Source organism: Harpia harpyja, chromosome 23, assembly GCF_026419915.1.
Source record: "Harpia harpyja isolate bHarHar1 chromosome 23, bHarHar1 primary haplotype, whole genome shotgun sequence".
In the NCBI taxonomy this organism is placed as follows: Eukaryota; Metazoa; Chordata; class Aves; order Accipitriformes; family Accipitridae; genus Harpia; species Harpia harpyja.
Window position 1 is genome coordinate 18,347,038 of NC_068962.1, and position 16,933 is coordinate 18,363,970.

Genomic DNA, 16,933 nt, shown 5'->3' on the forward strand with positions numbered 1-16,933 from the left:
CACAAATCCATCGCTTTCCGGACAAAGACGAGAGCCAAAACCTTCACGAACCAGAGGGAAGGCGCGGTGAGCTCAGAGACGATGCTACCTCTCACTCCAACGCTGCAAACACCCCGCTGCCGAGCGGCAGCAGCTCTTACCATCACGGGAAAGATGATGGCGGCACGGGACACCTTGATGGTCCAGAGCAGGACGAGGCAGATCAGCTGGATCGCCGTGAAGAAATGCACCTTTCGCAAGGGCACGTGCCGCAGGTAGATGAAATCCGGCTGGTGTTTCGCCGGCATCCAAAACAGCTTCAAGCGATCAAAGAACTGCAAAATAAAAGGGAAAGCTTGCCACCTTGGGACTGCGGCAAGTTTCTGGCCCCCTCGAGACGTGGAGGCAGTTTGCAGCATCTCGCTTGCCGTCAGAAATCCTGGATCCCACCACGTTCCTCCTGGGAGCAGCACCCATTTTCCCTTCGCTCCATCTGTCAACCGGCTTGCCCCTGAGAGCTGCCCACCAAATGGCAACTATTCCACCTCATTCCATTATTAGCATTTCTTGGCCCACTGAATCCCCCAGCGAGGATTTCCACCAGTGGTAGAAACTGCCTTCCCTTTGCACTGAATTCCCCCGCTTTCACGTAACCAAACACTGACCTGCCCTAAACCCTGAAACAGAGCGCGCTGAACTTGCCTGGTCCTCCCAGCCCTATATACCTCCTGTGCCTCCACCGATCTTTTTCTTACGCAAAAGAGTTTCATTGCTTGCTCTGGGAGAAGTTTCTCCCATGCCACTGCTTTTTTCCCTGCTGCTACGGAGACAAAATACCAGGGAGCCGACACGCTGCATGCTGTAAAAGAGTCCGTACCCGAATTCCTCTGAGCGACGACACACCCATGTAGAGAAAGACGCCATAAAGCACAGGCATTGGTATAAACTGGGGGAAAAAGAAAAAAAAATAAAAGAAAAAAGAATGCAATCGTTTCTTTTTCTATGTTGCATTTTCAGTATTACCACCCTCTTCCACAGGCACTGCCTAAAATTGCTTGAAGCTTTCCAGTCTCCATTCAGGGTTAGAGATGGGTCAGATTTTAACCATTAAAGATTTTGTGCACACGCGTGAGCTAAGGCTCTGCTTTAGGCTGAACTTTGGAGTTACCTCTCATCAGAAGAATCCTATTTTCCAGAAAGATTGGAGGAAAATAGGCCATTTCACCCATGTTACCCTATGCCCCATTCCGTGGCGGTAGAAAAAACACTTCTGCCTATTCTTGGGGCAACAGGCAAAGGCCACATGCCTCCTTTTAGCCTAGAGACGAGATTACTTTGTGGCAGGAATGTGCAAGGAAGCCCACGGGGATGACTTCAGTGTGTTTAGCTCCTGGGAACGGCTGTTGCGGGGCATTTGGGGAGCAAATTGCAACCAGTAAAGGGCTGCCTGTTTGAAAGAGAGCAGATGTGCTGGTCTGAATACGCTCAACTGTAACCCATAAACATGGGTGGGCCTGAAAGACACCCGAAAATTAAAGCAGTTGCGTTGCTCGCTCGCCTCGAGCACACCAAACGGGGGCCTGAAGGGCTGCAAAGCGTAACCGAGGCTGGTTCCCACCGTGGGTCAAGCCCCAAGGGTTGGGATCACCTCCTCCTCCGCTCCACAACTAACTCCTCAGGCCTGCAGAGAGGGGACTGTTTTTCTATAACCCCCAACAAGCTCGCAGTTGTTGGGTGGGTTGCATTTTCCTCTCACCTTTAACACGGAAGTGAAGAAGACGGAGCAGCCCATGAGCACAAAGATCAGCAAGCCGGTGACTCTCTGCTCTCGTATCCCCAGAAACTTGGGTTGTTCTCCTGGAGCTGAGCAGTCAGACTCTACTTTGAGGCTATTCACGTGGGTGATGGACAGCACGGTCGCAGCCACAAACCAGGGCAGCCCCATCACAGAGCACACCCCGAGCATCACGGCCACCATGAAAAGGTCCAGGTGGTACCCGCATCCTTTCTGCAGGCAGGAAAACAAGAAACAGAGCATCCCATAGCACAAGAGCAAGGACAACGTCGCAAGTCAGACTCAAACCCTGCTCGAGCACAAGGCAACTTCTTCAGAATTTAAAACAAGAAATGGAAACAACTAAGGGTGTATGCAGGCTTTGCACAAGCACCTGGCATGACAATCTGGCAGGAGTTCAGACACAATGGATATGGGGAGCTTGTGCGATACATACTTCTCCAAAAAAAAAAAAAACCAACCCCAAACCACCAAAGCATTTTTTTCACTCACAAAGAAAATTCTACCACTTGCAAGGAAGGTGTGACTCTGAGTTATCCCTGGCAGCGCATCAAAACAATCCATTCGCGGCAGCTGCTGCTGCCATTTTAAAACAAAAGCACGCTTCTATATTGCTCCAAGATTAATTTGCTCCTCCAAAAGGTTGCTCATCTGAACTGCCCTGTCACTTGCTCCCTGCATCATCATTAATCCAGGAGAGCATCCTGCCACGCAATGTCCCAAACCCACGCCTTCAGAAAGCATTGGGAATAAGAGCTTCTCCCCAGACCTGCAGCCCAGAAGGGGCTGGGGATGGGGTCATCTCTTGCAGCCCCTTACCTTCAGCTTGTGCTCCTTCCTGTTCACAATAACGGCACTGATCTGCTGGTCCATGAATATCAAGATGGTGCAGAGCAGAGCTGGGACGAGCGCAGCCAACACCGTCCACCAAGGGTTGGGTCCTATGGGGTTGATGAACCACCCGCGGTCGTCTCTGGTAGGCTGCAACAAAGCCCACACATCAGCATCGTCTCCCAGCCCAGGCACTCCGATGGCTTTCATTTTCCCCTCCGTCCCTGTGTCAGAGCACCTCCCAGCCCTGGCTAGATGTCACCCTCTCCCGTGGGCTTCAGCAGTGCCAGTGTCCTCTTTGCAAGCACCTCTAGATACTTCTCCTCTAGGTATCTAGTTTTGGGGACATCTTCTCGTTTCCAGGAGGAAGCAAGGCACTTGGAGGTGGAAGAGTAGATGGTCACACCACCATCATCTCCTCCAGACTCAGCCCTGCCCTGCCCCGGCATCACCTTGTGGCACCCCCACGTGCCAAAACACCCCATTACCTTGAACGCATGGGGGACGTGGAGCTTCGGTGATGGGATCCCAACCACAAAGTCAAGGAGCACCATGATGACGATGGTGAGGAAAACAGCAAAGTCGCTCACTGTGGACCGTACCTGGGGCGAGAAACCAGAGGTGAGAGGGGCATGGCAAACAGGGCCGTAACAGGAGATGCAAGAGTTGCAGACATCCACAACATTAAGGCTGGTTAACCAAATCCCACCACCCCTCTGAGCACATGCAGCCTAATCCCTTGCTTAGATACTGTCGCTGTGTTTGTCCCTGTGAGATCTGGTGTCAGACAATAAAAAAAGGTTAATTAGGCGGACAAGGGTTGGTTTAAGTCAAAACCTAAAAATAATAATAATATTAAAAATAAGAAAACAGATGTCTGCCACTACAGCTACACTCACAGCGACAATGGCAACAAGGCACTGAGGCATCCTTTATTCCTCAAAAGGAAGCTCCTCATTTGAATCTACTTTCCGCTCAAGCACATAATGCACAGAAGGTAGGGAAAAAAAAACCCCCACAGCCCCAGCTCTTGCTGCTCTTCACGGTGCCTTGGCGCCCTACCTACAGGCACAACAGCAGTGGGGATCTGTGCTTTCCCAGAGACGCAACATCTCATGGCGCTCGGCCGCGGCAGAGCCTCTTGCCGAAAAGGCAAAGGTCCGGCTCCTTCTCCCACAAGGAAGGGCCCAGCTTTGAAAGCTGTTGCTGCTCTTCACGGTGCCTTGGCGCCCTATCTACAGGCACAACAGCAGTGGGGATCTGTGCTTTCCCAGAGACGCAACATCTCATGGCGCTCGGCCGCGGCAGAGCCTCTTGCCGAAAAGGCAAACGTCCGGCTCCTTCTCCCACAAGGAAGGGCCCAGCCCTGAAAGCTCTTGCTGCTCTTCACGGTGCCTTGGCGCCCTATCTACAGGCACAACAGCAGTGGGGATCTGTGCTTTCCCAGAGACGCAACATCTCATGGCGCTCGGCCGCGGCAGAGCCTCTTGCCGAAAAGGCAAACGTCCGGCTCCTTCTCCCACAAGGAAGGGCCCAGCCCTGACAGCTCTTGCTGCTCTTCACGGTGCCTTGGCGCCCTATCTACAGGCACAACAGGACTGGGGATCTGTGCTTTCCCAGAGATGCAACATCTCATGGCGCTCGGCCGCGGGTGAGCCTCTTGCCGAAAAGGCAAACGTCCGGCTCCTTCTCCCACAAGGAAGGGCCCAGCCCTGAAAGCTCTTGCTGCTCTTCACGGTGCCTTGGCGTCCTATCTACAGGAACAACATCAGTGGGGATCTGTGCTTTCCCGGAGACGCAACATCTCATGGCGCTCGGCCGCGGCAGAGCCTCTTGCCGAAAAGGCAAACGTCCGGCTCCTTCTCCCACACGGAAGGGCCTAGACCTGAAAGCTCTTGCTGCTCTTCACGGTGCCTTGGCGCCCTATCTACAGGCACAGCAGCAGTGCGGATCTGTGCTTTCCCAGAGACGCAACATCTCATGGCACTCGGCCGCGGCAGAGCCTATTGCCGAAAAGGCAAACGTCCGGCTCCTTCTCCCACAAGGAAGGGCCCAGCCCTGAAAGCTCTTGCTGCTCTTCACTGTACCTTGGCGCCCTATCTACAGGTACAACAGCAGTGGGGATCTGTGCTTTCCCAGAGACGCAACATCTCATGGCGCTTGGCCGCGGCAGAGCCTCTTGCCGAAAAGGCAAACGTCCGGCTCCTTCTCCCACAAGGAAGGGCACAGCCCTGAAAGCTGTTCCTGCTCTTCACTGTACCTTGGTGCCCTATCTACAGGCACAGCAGCAGTGGGGATCTGTGCTTTCCCAGAGACGCAACATCTCATGGTGCTCGGCCGCGGAAGAGCCTCTTGCCGAAAAGGCAAACGTCCGGCTCCTTCTCCCACAAGGAAGGGCCCAGCCCTGAAAGCTCTTGCTGCTCTTCACGGTGCCTTGGCGCCCTACCTACAGGCACAACAGCAGTGGGGATCTGTGCTTTCCCAGAGACGCAACATCTCATGGCGCACGGCCGCGGCAGTGCCTCTTGCCAAAAAGGCAAACGTCCGGCTCCTTCTCCCACAAGGAAGGGCCCAGCTTTTGAACGCTGTTGCTGCTCTTCACCTACCCTTGGCGCCGTATCTACAGGCACAACAGCAGTGGGGATCTGTGCTTTCCCAGACACGCAACATCTCATGGCGCTCGGCCGCGGCAGAGCCTCTTGCCGAAAAGGCAAACGTCCGTCTCCTTCTCCCACAAGGAAGGGCCCAGCCCTGAAAGCTCTTGCTGCTCTTCACGGTGCCTTGGCGCCCTATCTACAGGCACAACAGCAGTGGGGATCTGTGCTTTCCCAGAGACGCAACATCTCATGGCGCTCGGCCGCGGCAGAGCCTCTTGCCGAAAAGGCAAACGTCCGGCTCCTTCTCCCACAAGGAAGGGCCCAGCCCTGAAAGCTCTTGCTGCTCTTCACGGTGCCCTCGCAGCCTATCTCAGGCACATCAACAATTGGGATCTGTGCTTTCCCGGAGACACAACATCTCATGGCACTCTGACGCAGCAGAGCCTCTTGCCGAAAAGGCAAACGTCCGGCTCCTTCTCCCACAAGGAAGGGCCCAGCCCTGAAAGCTCTTGCTGCTGTTCACGGTGCCTTGGCGCCCGACAAACAGGCACAGCAGCAGTGGGGATCTGTGCTTTCCCAGAGACGCAATATCTCATGGCGCTTGGCCGCGGCAAAGCCTCTTGCCAAAAAGGGAAACGTCCGCTCCTTGTCCCACAAGGAAGGGCCCAGCCCTGAAAGCTCTTGCTGCTCTTCACGGTGCCTTGGCGCCCTATCTACAGGTACAACAGCAGTGGGGATCTGTGCTTTCCCAGAGACGCAACATCTCATGGCGTTCGTCTGCGGCAGAGCCTCTTGCCGAAAAGGCAAACGTCCGGCTCCTTCTCCCACAAGGAAGGGCAGAGTCCTGAAAGCTGTTCCTGCTCTTCACTGTACCTTGGTACCCTATCTACAGGCACAACAGCAGTGGGGATCTGTGCTTTCCCAGAGACGCAACATCTCATGGCGCTCGGCCGCGGCAGTGCCTCTTGCCAAAAAGGCAAACGTCCGGCTCCTTCTCCCACAAGGAAGGGCCCAGCCCTGAAAGCTGTTGCTGCTCTTCATTGGTGCCTTGGTGCCCTATCTACAGGCACAACAGCAGTGGGGATCTGTGCTTTCCCAGAAACGCAACATCTAATGGCTCTCGGCGCACGGCAGAGCCTCTTGCCGAAAAGGCAAACGTCCGGCTCCTTCTCCCACAAGGAAGGGCCCAGCCCTGAAAGCTCTTGCTGCTCTTCACGGTGCCTTGGCGCCCTATCTACAGGCACAGCAGCAGTGGGGATCTGTGCTTTCCCAGAGACGCAACATCTCATGGCGCTCGGCCGCGGCAGAGCCTCTTGCCGAAAAGGCAAACGTCCGGCTCCTTCTCCCACAAGGAAGGGCCCAGCCCTGAAAGCTCTTGCTGCTCTTCACGGTGCCTTGGCGCCCTATCTACAGGCACAAGAGCACTGGGGATCTGTGCTTTCCCAGAGACGCAACATCTCATGGCGCTCGGCCGCGGCAGAGCCTCTTGCCGAAAAGGCAAACGTCCGGCTCCTTCTCCCACAAGGAAGGGCCCAGCCCTGAAAGCTCTTGCTGCTCTTCACGGTGCCTTGGCGCCCTATCTACAGGCACAGCAGCAGTGGGGATCTGTGCTTTCCCAGAGACGTAACATCTCATGGCGCTCGGCCGTTGGAGAGCTTCTTGCCAAAAAGGCAAACGTCCGGCTCCTTCTCCCACAAGGAAGGGCCCAGCCTCAAAGCTGTTGCTGCTCTTCACGGTGCCTTGGCGCCCTACCTACAGGCACAACAGCAGTGGGGATCTGTGCTTTCCCAGAGACACAACATCTCATGGCGCTCGGCCACGGCAGAGCCTCTTGCCGAAAAGGCAAACGTCCGGCTCCTTCTCCCACAAGGAAGGGCCCAGCCCTGAAAGCTCTTGCTGCTCTTCACGGTGCCTTGGCGCCCTATCTACAGGCACAACAGCAGTGGGGATCTGTGCTTTCCCAGAGATGCAACATCTCATGGGGCTCGGCCGCGGGTGAGCCTCTTGCCGAAAAGGCAAACGTCCGGCTCCTTCTCCCACAAGGAAGGGCCCAGCCCTGAAAGCTCTTGCTGCTCTTCACGGTGCCTTGGCGTCCTATCTACAGGAACAACATCAGTGGGGATCTGTGCTTTCCCAGAGACGCAACATCTCATGGCGCTTGGCCGCGGCAGAGCCTCTTGCTGAAAAGGCAAACGTCCGGCTCCTTCTCCCACAAGGAAGGGCCCAGCCCTGAAAGCTCTTGCTGCTCTTCACGGTGCCTTGGCGCCCTATCTACAGGCACAACAGCAGTGGGGATCTGTGCTTTCCCAGAGACGCAACATCTCATGGCGCTCGGCCGCGGCAGAGCCTCTTGCCGAAAAGGCAAACGTCCGGCTCCTTCTCCCACAAGGAAGGGCCCAGCTTTGAACGCTGTTGCTGCTCTTCACCTACCCTTGGCGCCGTATCTACAGGCACAACAGCAGTGGGGATCTGTGCTTTCCCAGAGACGCAACATCTCATGGCGCTCGGCCGCGGCAGAGCCTCTTGCCGAAAAGGCAAACGTCCGGCTCCTTCTCCCACAAGGAAGGGCCCAGCCCTGAAAGCTGTTGCTGCTTTTCATGGTGCCTTGGTGCCCTATCTACAGGCACAACAGCAGTGGGGATCTGTGCTTTCCCAGAAACGCAACATCTAATGGCTCTCGGCGAGCGGCAGAGCCTCTTGCCGAAAAGGCAAACGTCCGGCTCCTTCTCCCACAAGGAAGGCCGAAGCCCTGAAAGCTCTTGCTGCTCTTCACGGTGCCTTGGCGCTCTATCTACAGGCACAGCAGCAGTGGGGATGTGTGCTTTCCCAGAGAAGCAACATCTCATGGCGCTCGGCCGCGGCAGAGCCTCTTGCCGAAAAGGCAAACGTCCGGCTCTTTCTCCCACAAGGAAGGGCCCAGCTTTGAAAGCTGTTGCTGCTCTTCACCTACCCTTGGCGACATACCTACAGGCACAACAGCAGTAGGGATCTGTGCTTTCCCAGAGACGCAACATCTCATGGCGCTCGGCCGCGGGAGAGCCTCTTGCCGAAAAGGCAAATGTCCGGCTCATTCTCCCACAAGGAAGGGCCCAGCCCTGAAAGCTGTTCCTGCTCTTCACGGTGCCTTGGTGCCCTATCTACAGGCACAACAGCAGTGGGGATCTGTGCTTTCCCAGAGACGCAACATCTCATGGCGCTCGGCCGTGGCAGAGCCTCTTGCTGAAAAGGCAAACGTCCGGCTCCTTGTCCCACAAGGAAGGGCCCAGCCCTGAAAGCTCTTGCTGCTCTTCACGGTGTCTTGGTGCCCTATCTACAGGCACAACAGCAGTGGGGATCTGTGCTTTCCCAGAGACGCAACATCTCATGGCGCTCGGCCGCGGCAGTGCCTCTTGCCGAAAAGGCAAACGTCCGGCTCCTTCTCCACAAGGAAGGGCCCAGCTTTGAACGCTGTTGCTGCTCTTCACCTACCCTTGGCGCCGTATCTACAGGTACAATAGCAGTGGGGATCTGTGCTTTCCCAGAGACGCAACATCTCATGGCGCTCGGCCGCGGCAGAGCCTCTTGCCGAAAAGGCAAACGTCCGGCTCCTTCTCCCACAAGGAAGGGCCCAGCCCTGAAAGCTCTTGCTGCTCTTCACGGTGCCTTGGCGCCCTATCTACAGGCACAACAGCAGTGGGGATCTGTGCTTTCCCAGACACGCAACATCTCATGGCGCTCGGCCGCGGCAGAGCCTCTTGCCGAAAAGGCAAACGTCCGGCTCCTTCTCCCACAAGGAAGGGCCCAGCCCTGAAAGCTCTTGCTGCTCTTCACGGTGCCTTGGCGCCCTATCTACAGGCACAGCAGCAGTGGGGATCTGTGCTTTCCCAGAGACGCAACATCTCATGGCGCTCGGCCGCGGCAGAGCCTCTTGCCGAAAAGGCAAACGTCCGGCTCCTTCTCCCACAAGGAAGGGCCCAGCCCTGACAGCTCTTGCTGCTCTTCACGGTGCCTTGGCGCCCTATCTACAGGCACAACAGCAGTGGGGATCTGTGCTTTCCCAGAGACGCAACATCTCATGGCGCTCGGCCGCGGCAGAGCCTCTTGCTGAAAAGGCAAACGTCCGGCTCCTTCTCCCACAAGGAAGGGCCCAGCCCTGAAAGCTCTTGCTGCTCTTCACGGTGTCTTGGTGCCCTATCTACAGGCACAACAGCAGTGGGGATCTGTGCTTTCCCAGAGACGCAACATCTCATGGTGCTCGGCCGCGGCAGAGCCTCTTGCCGAAAAGGCAAACGTCCGGCTCCTTCTCCCACAAGGAAGGGCCCAGCTTTGAACGCTGTTGCTGCTCTTCACCTACCCTTGGCGCCGTATCTACAGGTACAACAGCAGTGGGGATCTGTGCTTTCCCAGAGACGCAACATCTCATGGCGCTCGGCCGCGGCAGAGCCTCTTGCCGAAAAGGCAAACGTCCGGCTCCTTCTCCCACAAGGAAGGGCCCAGCCCTGAAAGCTCTTGCTGCTCTTCACGGTGCCTTGGCACCCTATCTACATGCACAGCAGCAGTGGGGATCTGTGCTTTCCCAGAGACGCAACATCTCATGGCGCTCGGCCGCGGCAGAGCCTCTTGCCGAAAAGGCAAACGTCCGGCTCCTTCTCCCACAAGGAAGGGCAGAGTCCTGAAAGCTGTTCCTGCTCTTCACGGTGCCTTGGTACCCTATCTACAGGCACAACAGCAGTGGGGATCTGTGCTTTCCCAGAGACGCAACATCTCATGGCGCTCGGCCGCGGCAGTGCCTCTTGCCAAAAAGGCAAACGTCTGGCTCCTTCTCCCACAAGGAAGGGCCCAGCCCTGAAAGCTGTTGCTGCTCTTCATGGTGCCTTGGCGCCCTATCTACAGGCACAACAGCAGTGGGGATCTGTGCTTTCCCAGAAACGCAACATCTAATGGCTCTCGGCGCGCGGCAGAGCCTCTTGCCGAAAATGCAAACGTCTGGCTCCTTCTCCCACAAGGAAGGGCCCAGCCCTGAAAGCTCTTGCTGCTCTTCATGGTGCCTTGGCGCCCTACCTACAGGCACAAGAGCACTGGGGATCTGTGCTTTCCCAGAGACGCAACATCTCATGGCGCTCGGCCGCGGCAGAGCCTCTTGCCGAAAAGGCAAACGTCCGGCTCCTTCTCCCACAAGGAAGGGCCCAGCCCTGAAAGCTCTTGCTGCTCTTCACGGTGCCTTGGCGCCCTATCTACAGGCACAGCAGCAGTGGGGATCTGTGCTTTCCCAGAGACGTAACATCTCATGGCGCTCGGCCGCGGCAGAGCCTCTTGCCAAAAAGGCAAACGTCCGGCTCCTTCTCCCACAAGGAAGGGCCCAGCCCTGAAAGCTGTTGCTGCTCTTCACGGTTCCTTGGCGCCCTACCTACAGGCACAACAGCAGTGGTGGATCTGTGCTTTCCCAGAGACGCAACATCTCATGGCGCTCGGCCGCGGAAGAGCCTCTTGCCGAAAAGGCAAACGTCCGGCTCCTTCTCCCACAAGGAAGGGCCCAGCCCTGAAAGCTCTTGCTGCTCTTCACTGTACCTTGGCACCCTATCTACAGGCACAACAGCAGTGGGGATCTGTGCTTTCCCAGAGACGCAACATCTCATGGCGCTCGGCCGCGGCAGAGCCTCTTGCCGAAAAGGCAAACGTCCGGCTCCTTCTCCCACAAGGAAGGGCCCAGCCCTGAAAGCTCTTGCTGCTCTTCACGGTGCCTTGGCACCCTATCTACATGCACAGCAGCAGTGGGGATCTGTGCTTTCCCAGAGACGCAACATCTCATGGCGCTCGGCCGCGGCAGAGCCTCTTGCCGAAAAGGCAAACGTCCGGCTCCTTCTCCCACAAGGAAGGGCCCAGCCCTGAAAGCTGTTGCTGCTCTTCACGGTGCCTTGGCGCCCTATCTACAGGCACAACAGCACTGGGGATCTGTGCTTTCCCAGAGACGCAACATCTCATGGCGCTCGGCCGCGGCAGAGCCTCTTGCCGAAAAGGCAAACGTCCGGCTCCTTCTCCCACAAGGAAGGGCCCAGCCCTGAAAGCTCTTGCTGCTCTTCACGGTGCCCTCGCAGCCTATCTCAGGCACATCAATAATTGGGATCTGTGCTTTCCCGGAGACACAACATCTCATGGCACTCTGACGCAGCAGAGCCTCTTGCCGAAAAGGCAAACGTCCGGCTCCTTCTCCCACAAGGAAGGGCCCAGCCCTGAAAGCTCTTGCTGCTCTTCACCTACCCTTGGCGACATATCTACAGGCACAACAGCAGTGGGGATCTGTGCTTTCCCAGAGACGCAACATCTCATGGCGCTCGGCCGCGGCAGAGCCTCTTGCCGAAAAGGCAAACGTCCGGCTCCTTCTCCCACAAGGAAGGGCCCAGCCCTGAAAGCTCTTGCTGCTCTTCACGGTGCCTTGGCGCCCTATCTACAGGCACAGCAGCAGTGGGGATCTGTGCTTTCCCAGAGACGTAACATCTCATGGCGCTCGGCCGCGGCAGAGCCTCTTGCCGAAAAGGCAAACGTCCGGCTCCTTCTCCCACAAGGAAGTGCACAGTCCTGAAAGCTGTTCCTGATCTTCACTTATGCTTGGTGCCCTATCTACAGGCACAACAGCAGTGGGGATCTGTGCTTTCCCAGAGACGCAACATCTCATGGCGCTCGGCCGCGGCAGAGCCTCTTGCCGAAAAGGCAAACGTCCGGCTCCTTCTCCCACAAGGAAGTGCACAGTCCTGAAAGCTGTTCCTGATCTTCACTTATGCTTGGTGCCCTATCTACAGGCACAACAGCAGTGGGGATCTGTGCTTTCCCAGAGACGCAACATCTCATGGCGCTCGGCCGCGGCAGAGCCTCTTGCCGAAAAGGCAAACGTCCGGCTCCTTCTCCCACAAGGAAGGGCCCAGCCCTGAAAGCTCTTGCTGCTCTTCACGGTGCCTTGGCGCCCTATCTACAGGCACAAGAGCAGTGGGGATCTGTGCTTTCCCAGAGACGCAACATCTCATGGCGCTCGGCCGCGGCAGAGCCTCTTGCCGAAAAGGCAAACGTCCGGCTCCTTCTCCCACAAGGAAGGGCCCAGCCCTGAAAGCTCTTGCTGCTCTTCACGGTGCCTTGGCGCCCTATCTACAGGCACAACAGCACTGGGGATCTGTGCTTTCCCAGAGACGCAACATCTCATGGCGCTCGGCCGCGGCAGAGCCTCTTGCCGAAAAGGCAAACGTCCGGCTCCTTCTCCCACAAGGAAGGGCCCAGCCCTGAAAGCTCTTGCTGCTCTTCACGGTGCCCTCGCAGCCTATCTCAGGCACATCAATAATTGGGATCTGTGCTTTCCCGGAGACACAACATCTCATGGCACTCTGACGCAGCAGAGCCTCTTGCCGAAAAGGCAAACGTCCGGCTCCTTCTCCCACAAGGAAGGGCCCAGCCCTGAAAGCTCTTGCTGCTCTTCACGGTGCCTTGGCGCCCTACCTACAGGCACAACAGCAGTGGGGATCTGTGCTTTCCCAGAGACGCAACATCTCATGGCGCTCGGCCGCGGCAGAGCCTCTTGCCGAAAAGGCAAACGTCCGGCTCCTTCTCCCACAAGGAAGGGCCCAGCCCTGAAAGCTCTTGCTGCTCTTCACGGTGCCTTGGCGCCCTATCTACAGGCACAGCAGCAGTGGGGATCTGTGCTTTCCCAGAGACGTAACATCTCATGGCGCTCGGCCGTTCGAGAGCCTCTTGCCAAAAAGGCAAACGTCCGGCTCCTTCTCCCACAAGGAAGGGCCCAGCCCTGAAAGCTGTTGCTGCTCTTCACGGTGCCTTGGCGCCCTATCTACAGGCAAAACAGCAGTGGGGATCTGTGCTTTCCCAGAGACGCAACATCTCATGGCGCTCGGCCGCGGCAGAGCCTCTTGCCGAAAAGGCAAACGTCCGGCTCCTTCTCCCACAAGGAAGGGCCCAGCCCTGAAAGCTCTTGCTGCTCTTCACGGTGCCTTGGCGTCCTATCTACAGGAACAACATCAGTGGGGATCTGTGCTTTCCCAGAGACGCAACATCTCATGGCGCTCGGCCGCGGCAGAGCCTCTTGCCGAAAAGGCAAACGTCCGGCTCCTTCTCCCACAAGGAAGGGCCCAGCCCTGAAAGCTCTTGCTGCTCTTCACGGTGCCTTGGCGCCCTATCTACAGGCACAACAGCAGTGGGGATCTGTGCTTTCCCAGAGACGCAACATCTCATGGCGCTCGGCCGCGGCAGAGCCTCTTGCCGAAAAGGCAAACGTCCGGCTCCTTCTCCCACAAGGAAGGGCCCAGCCCTGAAAGCTCTTGCTGCTCTTCACCTACCCTTGGCGACATATCTACAGGCACAACAGCAGTGGGGATCTGTGCTTTCCCAGAGACGCAACATCTCATGGCGCTCGGCCGCGGCAGAGTCTCTGCCGAAAAGGCAAACGTCCGGCTCCTTCTCCCACAAGGAAGTGCACAGTCCTGAAAGCTGTTCCTGATCTTCACTTATGCTTGGTGCCCTATCTACAGGCACAACAGCAGTGGGGATCTGTGCTTTCCCAGAGACGCAACATCTCATGGCGCTCGGCCGCGGCAGAGCCTCTTGCCGAAAAGGCAAACGTCCGGCTCCTTCTCCCACAAGGAAGGGCCCAGCCCTGAAAGCTGTTGCTGCTCTTCACGGTGCCTTGGCGCCCTATCTACAGGCACAAGAGCAGTGGGGATCTGTGCTTTCCCAGAGACGCAACATCTCATGGAGCTCGGCCGCAGCAGAGCCTCTTGCCGAAAAGGCAAACGTCCGGCTCCTTCTCCCACAAGGAAGGGCCCAGCCCTGAAAGCTCTTGCTGCTCTTCACGGTGCCTTGGCGCCCTACCTACAGGCACAGCAACAGTGCGGATCTGTGCTTTCCCAGAGACGCAACATCTCATGGCGCTAGGCCGCGGCAGAGCCTCTTGCTGAAAAGGCAAACGTCCGGCTCCTTCTCCCACAAGGAAGGGCCCAGCCCTGAAAGCTCTTGCTGCTCTTCACGGTGCCTTGGCGCCCTATCTACAGGCACAGCAGCAGTGGGGATCTGTGCTTTCCCAGAGACGTAACATCTCATGGCGCTCGGCCGTTGGAGAGCCTCTTGCCAAAAAGGCAAACGTCCGGCTCCTTCTCCCACAAGGAAGGGCCCAGCCCTGAAAGCTCTTGCTGCTCTTCATGGTGCCTTGGCGCCCTATCTACAGGCACAACAGCACTGGGGATCTGTGCTTTCCCAGAGACGCAACATCTCATGGCGCTCGGCCGAGGGAGAGCCTCTTGCCGAAAAGGCAAACGTCCGGCTCCTTCTCCCACAAGGAAGGGCCCAGCCCTGAAAGCTCTTGCTGCTCTTCACGGTGCCTTGGCGTCCTATCTACAGGAACAACATCAGTGGGGATCTGTGCTTTCCCAGAGACGCAACATCTCATGGCGCTCGGCCGCGGCAGAGCCTCTTGCCGAAAAGGCAAACGTCCGGCTCCTTCTCCCACAAGGAAGGGCCCAGCCCTGAAAGCTCTTGCTGCTCTTCACGGTGCCTTGGCGCCCTATCTACAGGCACAACAGCAGTGGGGATCTGTGCTTTCCCAGAGACGCAACATCTCATGGCGCTCGGCCGCGGCAGAGCCTCTTGCCGAAAAGGCAAACGTCCGGCTCCTTCTCCCACAAGGAAGGGCCCAGCCCTGAAAGCTGTTGCTGCTTTTCACGGTGCCTTGGTGCCCTATCTACAGGCACAACAGCAGTGGGGATCTGTGCTTTCCCAGAGACGCAACATCTCATGGCGCTCGGCCGCGGCAGAGCCTCTTGCCGAAAAGGCAAACGTCCGGCTCCTTGTCCCACAAGGAAGGGCCCAGCCCTGAAAGCTCTTGTTGCTCTTCACGGTGCCTTGGCGCCCTATCTACAGGCACAAGAGCAGTGGGGATCTGTGCTTTCCCAGACACGCAACATCTCATGGAGCTCGGCCGCAGCAGAGCCTCTTGCCGAAAAGGCAAACGTCCGGCTCCTTCTCCCACAAGGAAGGGCCCAGCCCTGAAAGCTCTTGCTGCTCTTCACGGTGCCTTGGCGCCCTACCTACAGGCACAGCAACAGTGGGGATCTGTGCTTTCCCAGAGACGCAACATCTCATGGCGCACGTCCGCGGAAGAGCCTCTTGCCGAAAAGGCAAACGTCCGGCTCCTTCTCCCACAAGGAAGGGCCCAGCCCTGAAAGCTCTTGCTGCTCTTCACGGTGCCTTGGCGCCCTACCTACAGGCACAGCAACAGTGGGGATCTGTGCTTTCCCAGAGACGCAACATCTCATGGCGCTAGGCCGCGGCAGAGCCTCTTGCCGAAAAGGCAAACGTCCGGCACCTTCTCCCACAAGGAAGGGCCCAGCCCTGAAAGCTGTTGCTGCTCTTCACGGTGCCTTGGCGCCCTATCTACAGGCAAAACAGCAGTGGGGATCTGTGCTTTCCCAGAGATGCAACATCTCATGGCGCTCGGCCGCGGCAGAGCCTCTTGCCGAAAAGGCAAACGTCCGGCTCCTTCTCCCACAAGGAAGGGCCCAGCCCTGAAAGCTCTTGCTGCTCTTCACGGTGCCTTGGCGCCCTATCTACAGGCACAACAGCACTGGGGATCTGTGCTTTCCCAGAGATGCAACATCTCATGGCGCTCGGCCGCGGGAGAGCCTCTTGCCGAAAAGGCAAAGGTCCGGCTCCTTCTCCCACAAGGAAGGGCCCAGCCCTGAAAGCTCTTGCTGCTCTTCACGGTGCCTTGGCGTCCTATCTACAGGAACAACATCAGTGGGGATCTGTGCTTTCCCAGAGACGCAACATCTCATGGCGCTCGGCTGCGGCAGAGCCTCTTGCCGAAAAGGCAAACGTCCGGCTCCTTGTCCCACAAGGAAGGGCCCAGCCCTGAAAGCTCTTGCTGCTCTTCACCTACCCTTGGCGACATATCTAGAGGCACAACAGCAGTGGGGATCTGTGCTTTCCCAGAGACGCAACATCTCATGGCGCTCGGCCGCGGCAGAGCCTCTTGCCGAAAAGGCAAACGTCCGGCTCCTTCTCCCACAAGGAAGTGCACAGTCCTGAAAGCTGTTCCTGATCTTCACTTATGCTTGGTGCCCTATCTACAGGCACAACAGCAGTGGGGATCTGTGCTTTCCCAGAGACGCAACATCTCATGGCGCTCGGCCGCGGCAGAGCCTCTTGCCGAAAAGGCAAACGTCCGGCTCCTTCTCCCACAAGGAAGTGCACAGTCCTGAAAGCTGTTCCTGATCTTCACTTATGCTTGGTGCCCTATCTACAGGCACAACAGCAGTGGGGATCTGTGCTTTCCCAGAGACGCAACATCTCATGGCGCTAGGCCGCGGCAGAGCCTCTTGCCGAAAAGGCAAACGTCCGGCTCCTTCTCCCACAAGGAAGGGCCCAGCCCTGAAAGCTCTTGCTGCTCTTCACGGTGCCTTGGCGCCCTATCTACAGGCACAAGAGCAGTGGGGATCTGTGCTTTCCCAGAGACGCAACATCTCATGGCGCTCGGCCGCGGCAGAGCCTCTTGCCGAAAAGGCAAACGTCCGGCTCCTTCTCCCACAAGGAAGGGCCCAGCCCTGAAAGCTCTTGCTGCTCTTCACGGTGCCTTGGCGCCCTATCTACAGGCACAAGAGCACTGGGGATCTGTGCTTTCCCAGAGACGCAACATCTCATGGCGCTCGGCCGCGGCAGAGCCTCTTGCCGAAAAGGCAAACGTCCGGCTCCTTCTCCCACAAGG

General features: G+C 57.5%; 1 protein-coding gene across 2 annotated transcripts in view; it reads right to left on the reverse strand.

Annotated features, from left to right (window-relative positions):
• Nucleotides 1-3,450, reverse strand: part of LOC128135569 (electroneutral sodium bicarbonate exchanger 1-like) — a 40,035-nt gene extending 36,585 nt beyond the window's left edge. For both annotated transcript variants that reach the window (XM_052774599.1, XM_052774598.1), the window contains exons 1-4: nt 3,094-3,450; nt 2,594-2,755; nt 1,736-1,987; nt 857-925 (exon numbers count right to left, since the gene is read on the reverse strand). In XM_052774599.1, coding sequence (XP_052630559.1) covers nt 857-925; nt 1,736-1,987; nt 2,594-2,755; nt 3,094-3,159 — 549 coding nt within the window. In that variant the 5' untranslated portion in view covers nt 3,160-3,450. The remainder of the gene's footprint in view (nt 1-856; nt 926-1,735; nt 1,988-2,593; nt 2,756-3,093) is intronic.
• Between the last annotated feature and the right edge of the window lie 13,483 nt (nt 3,451-16,933).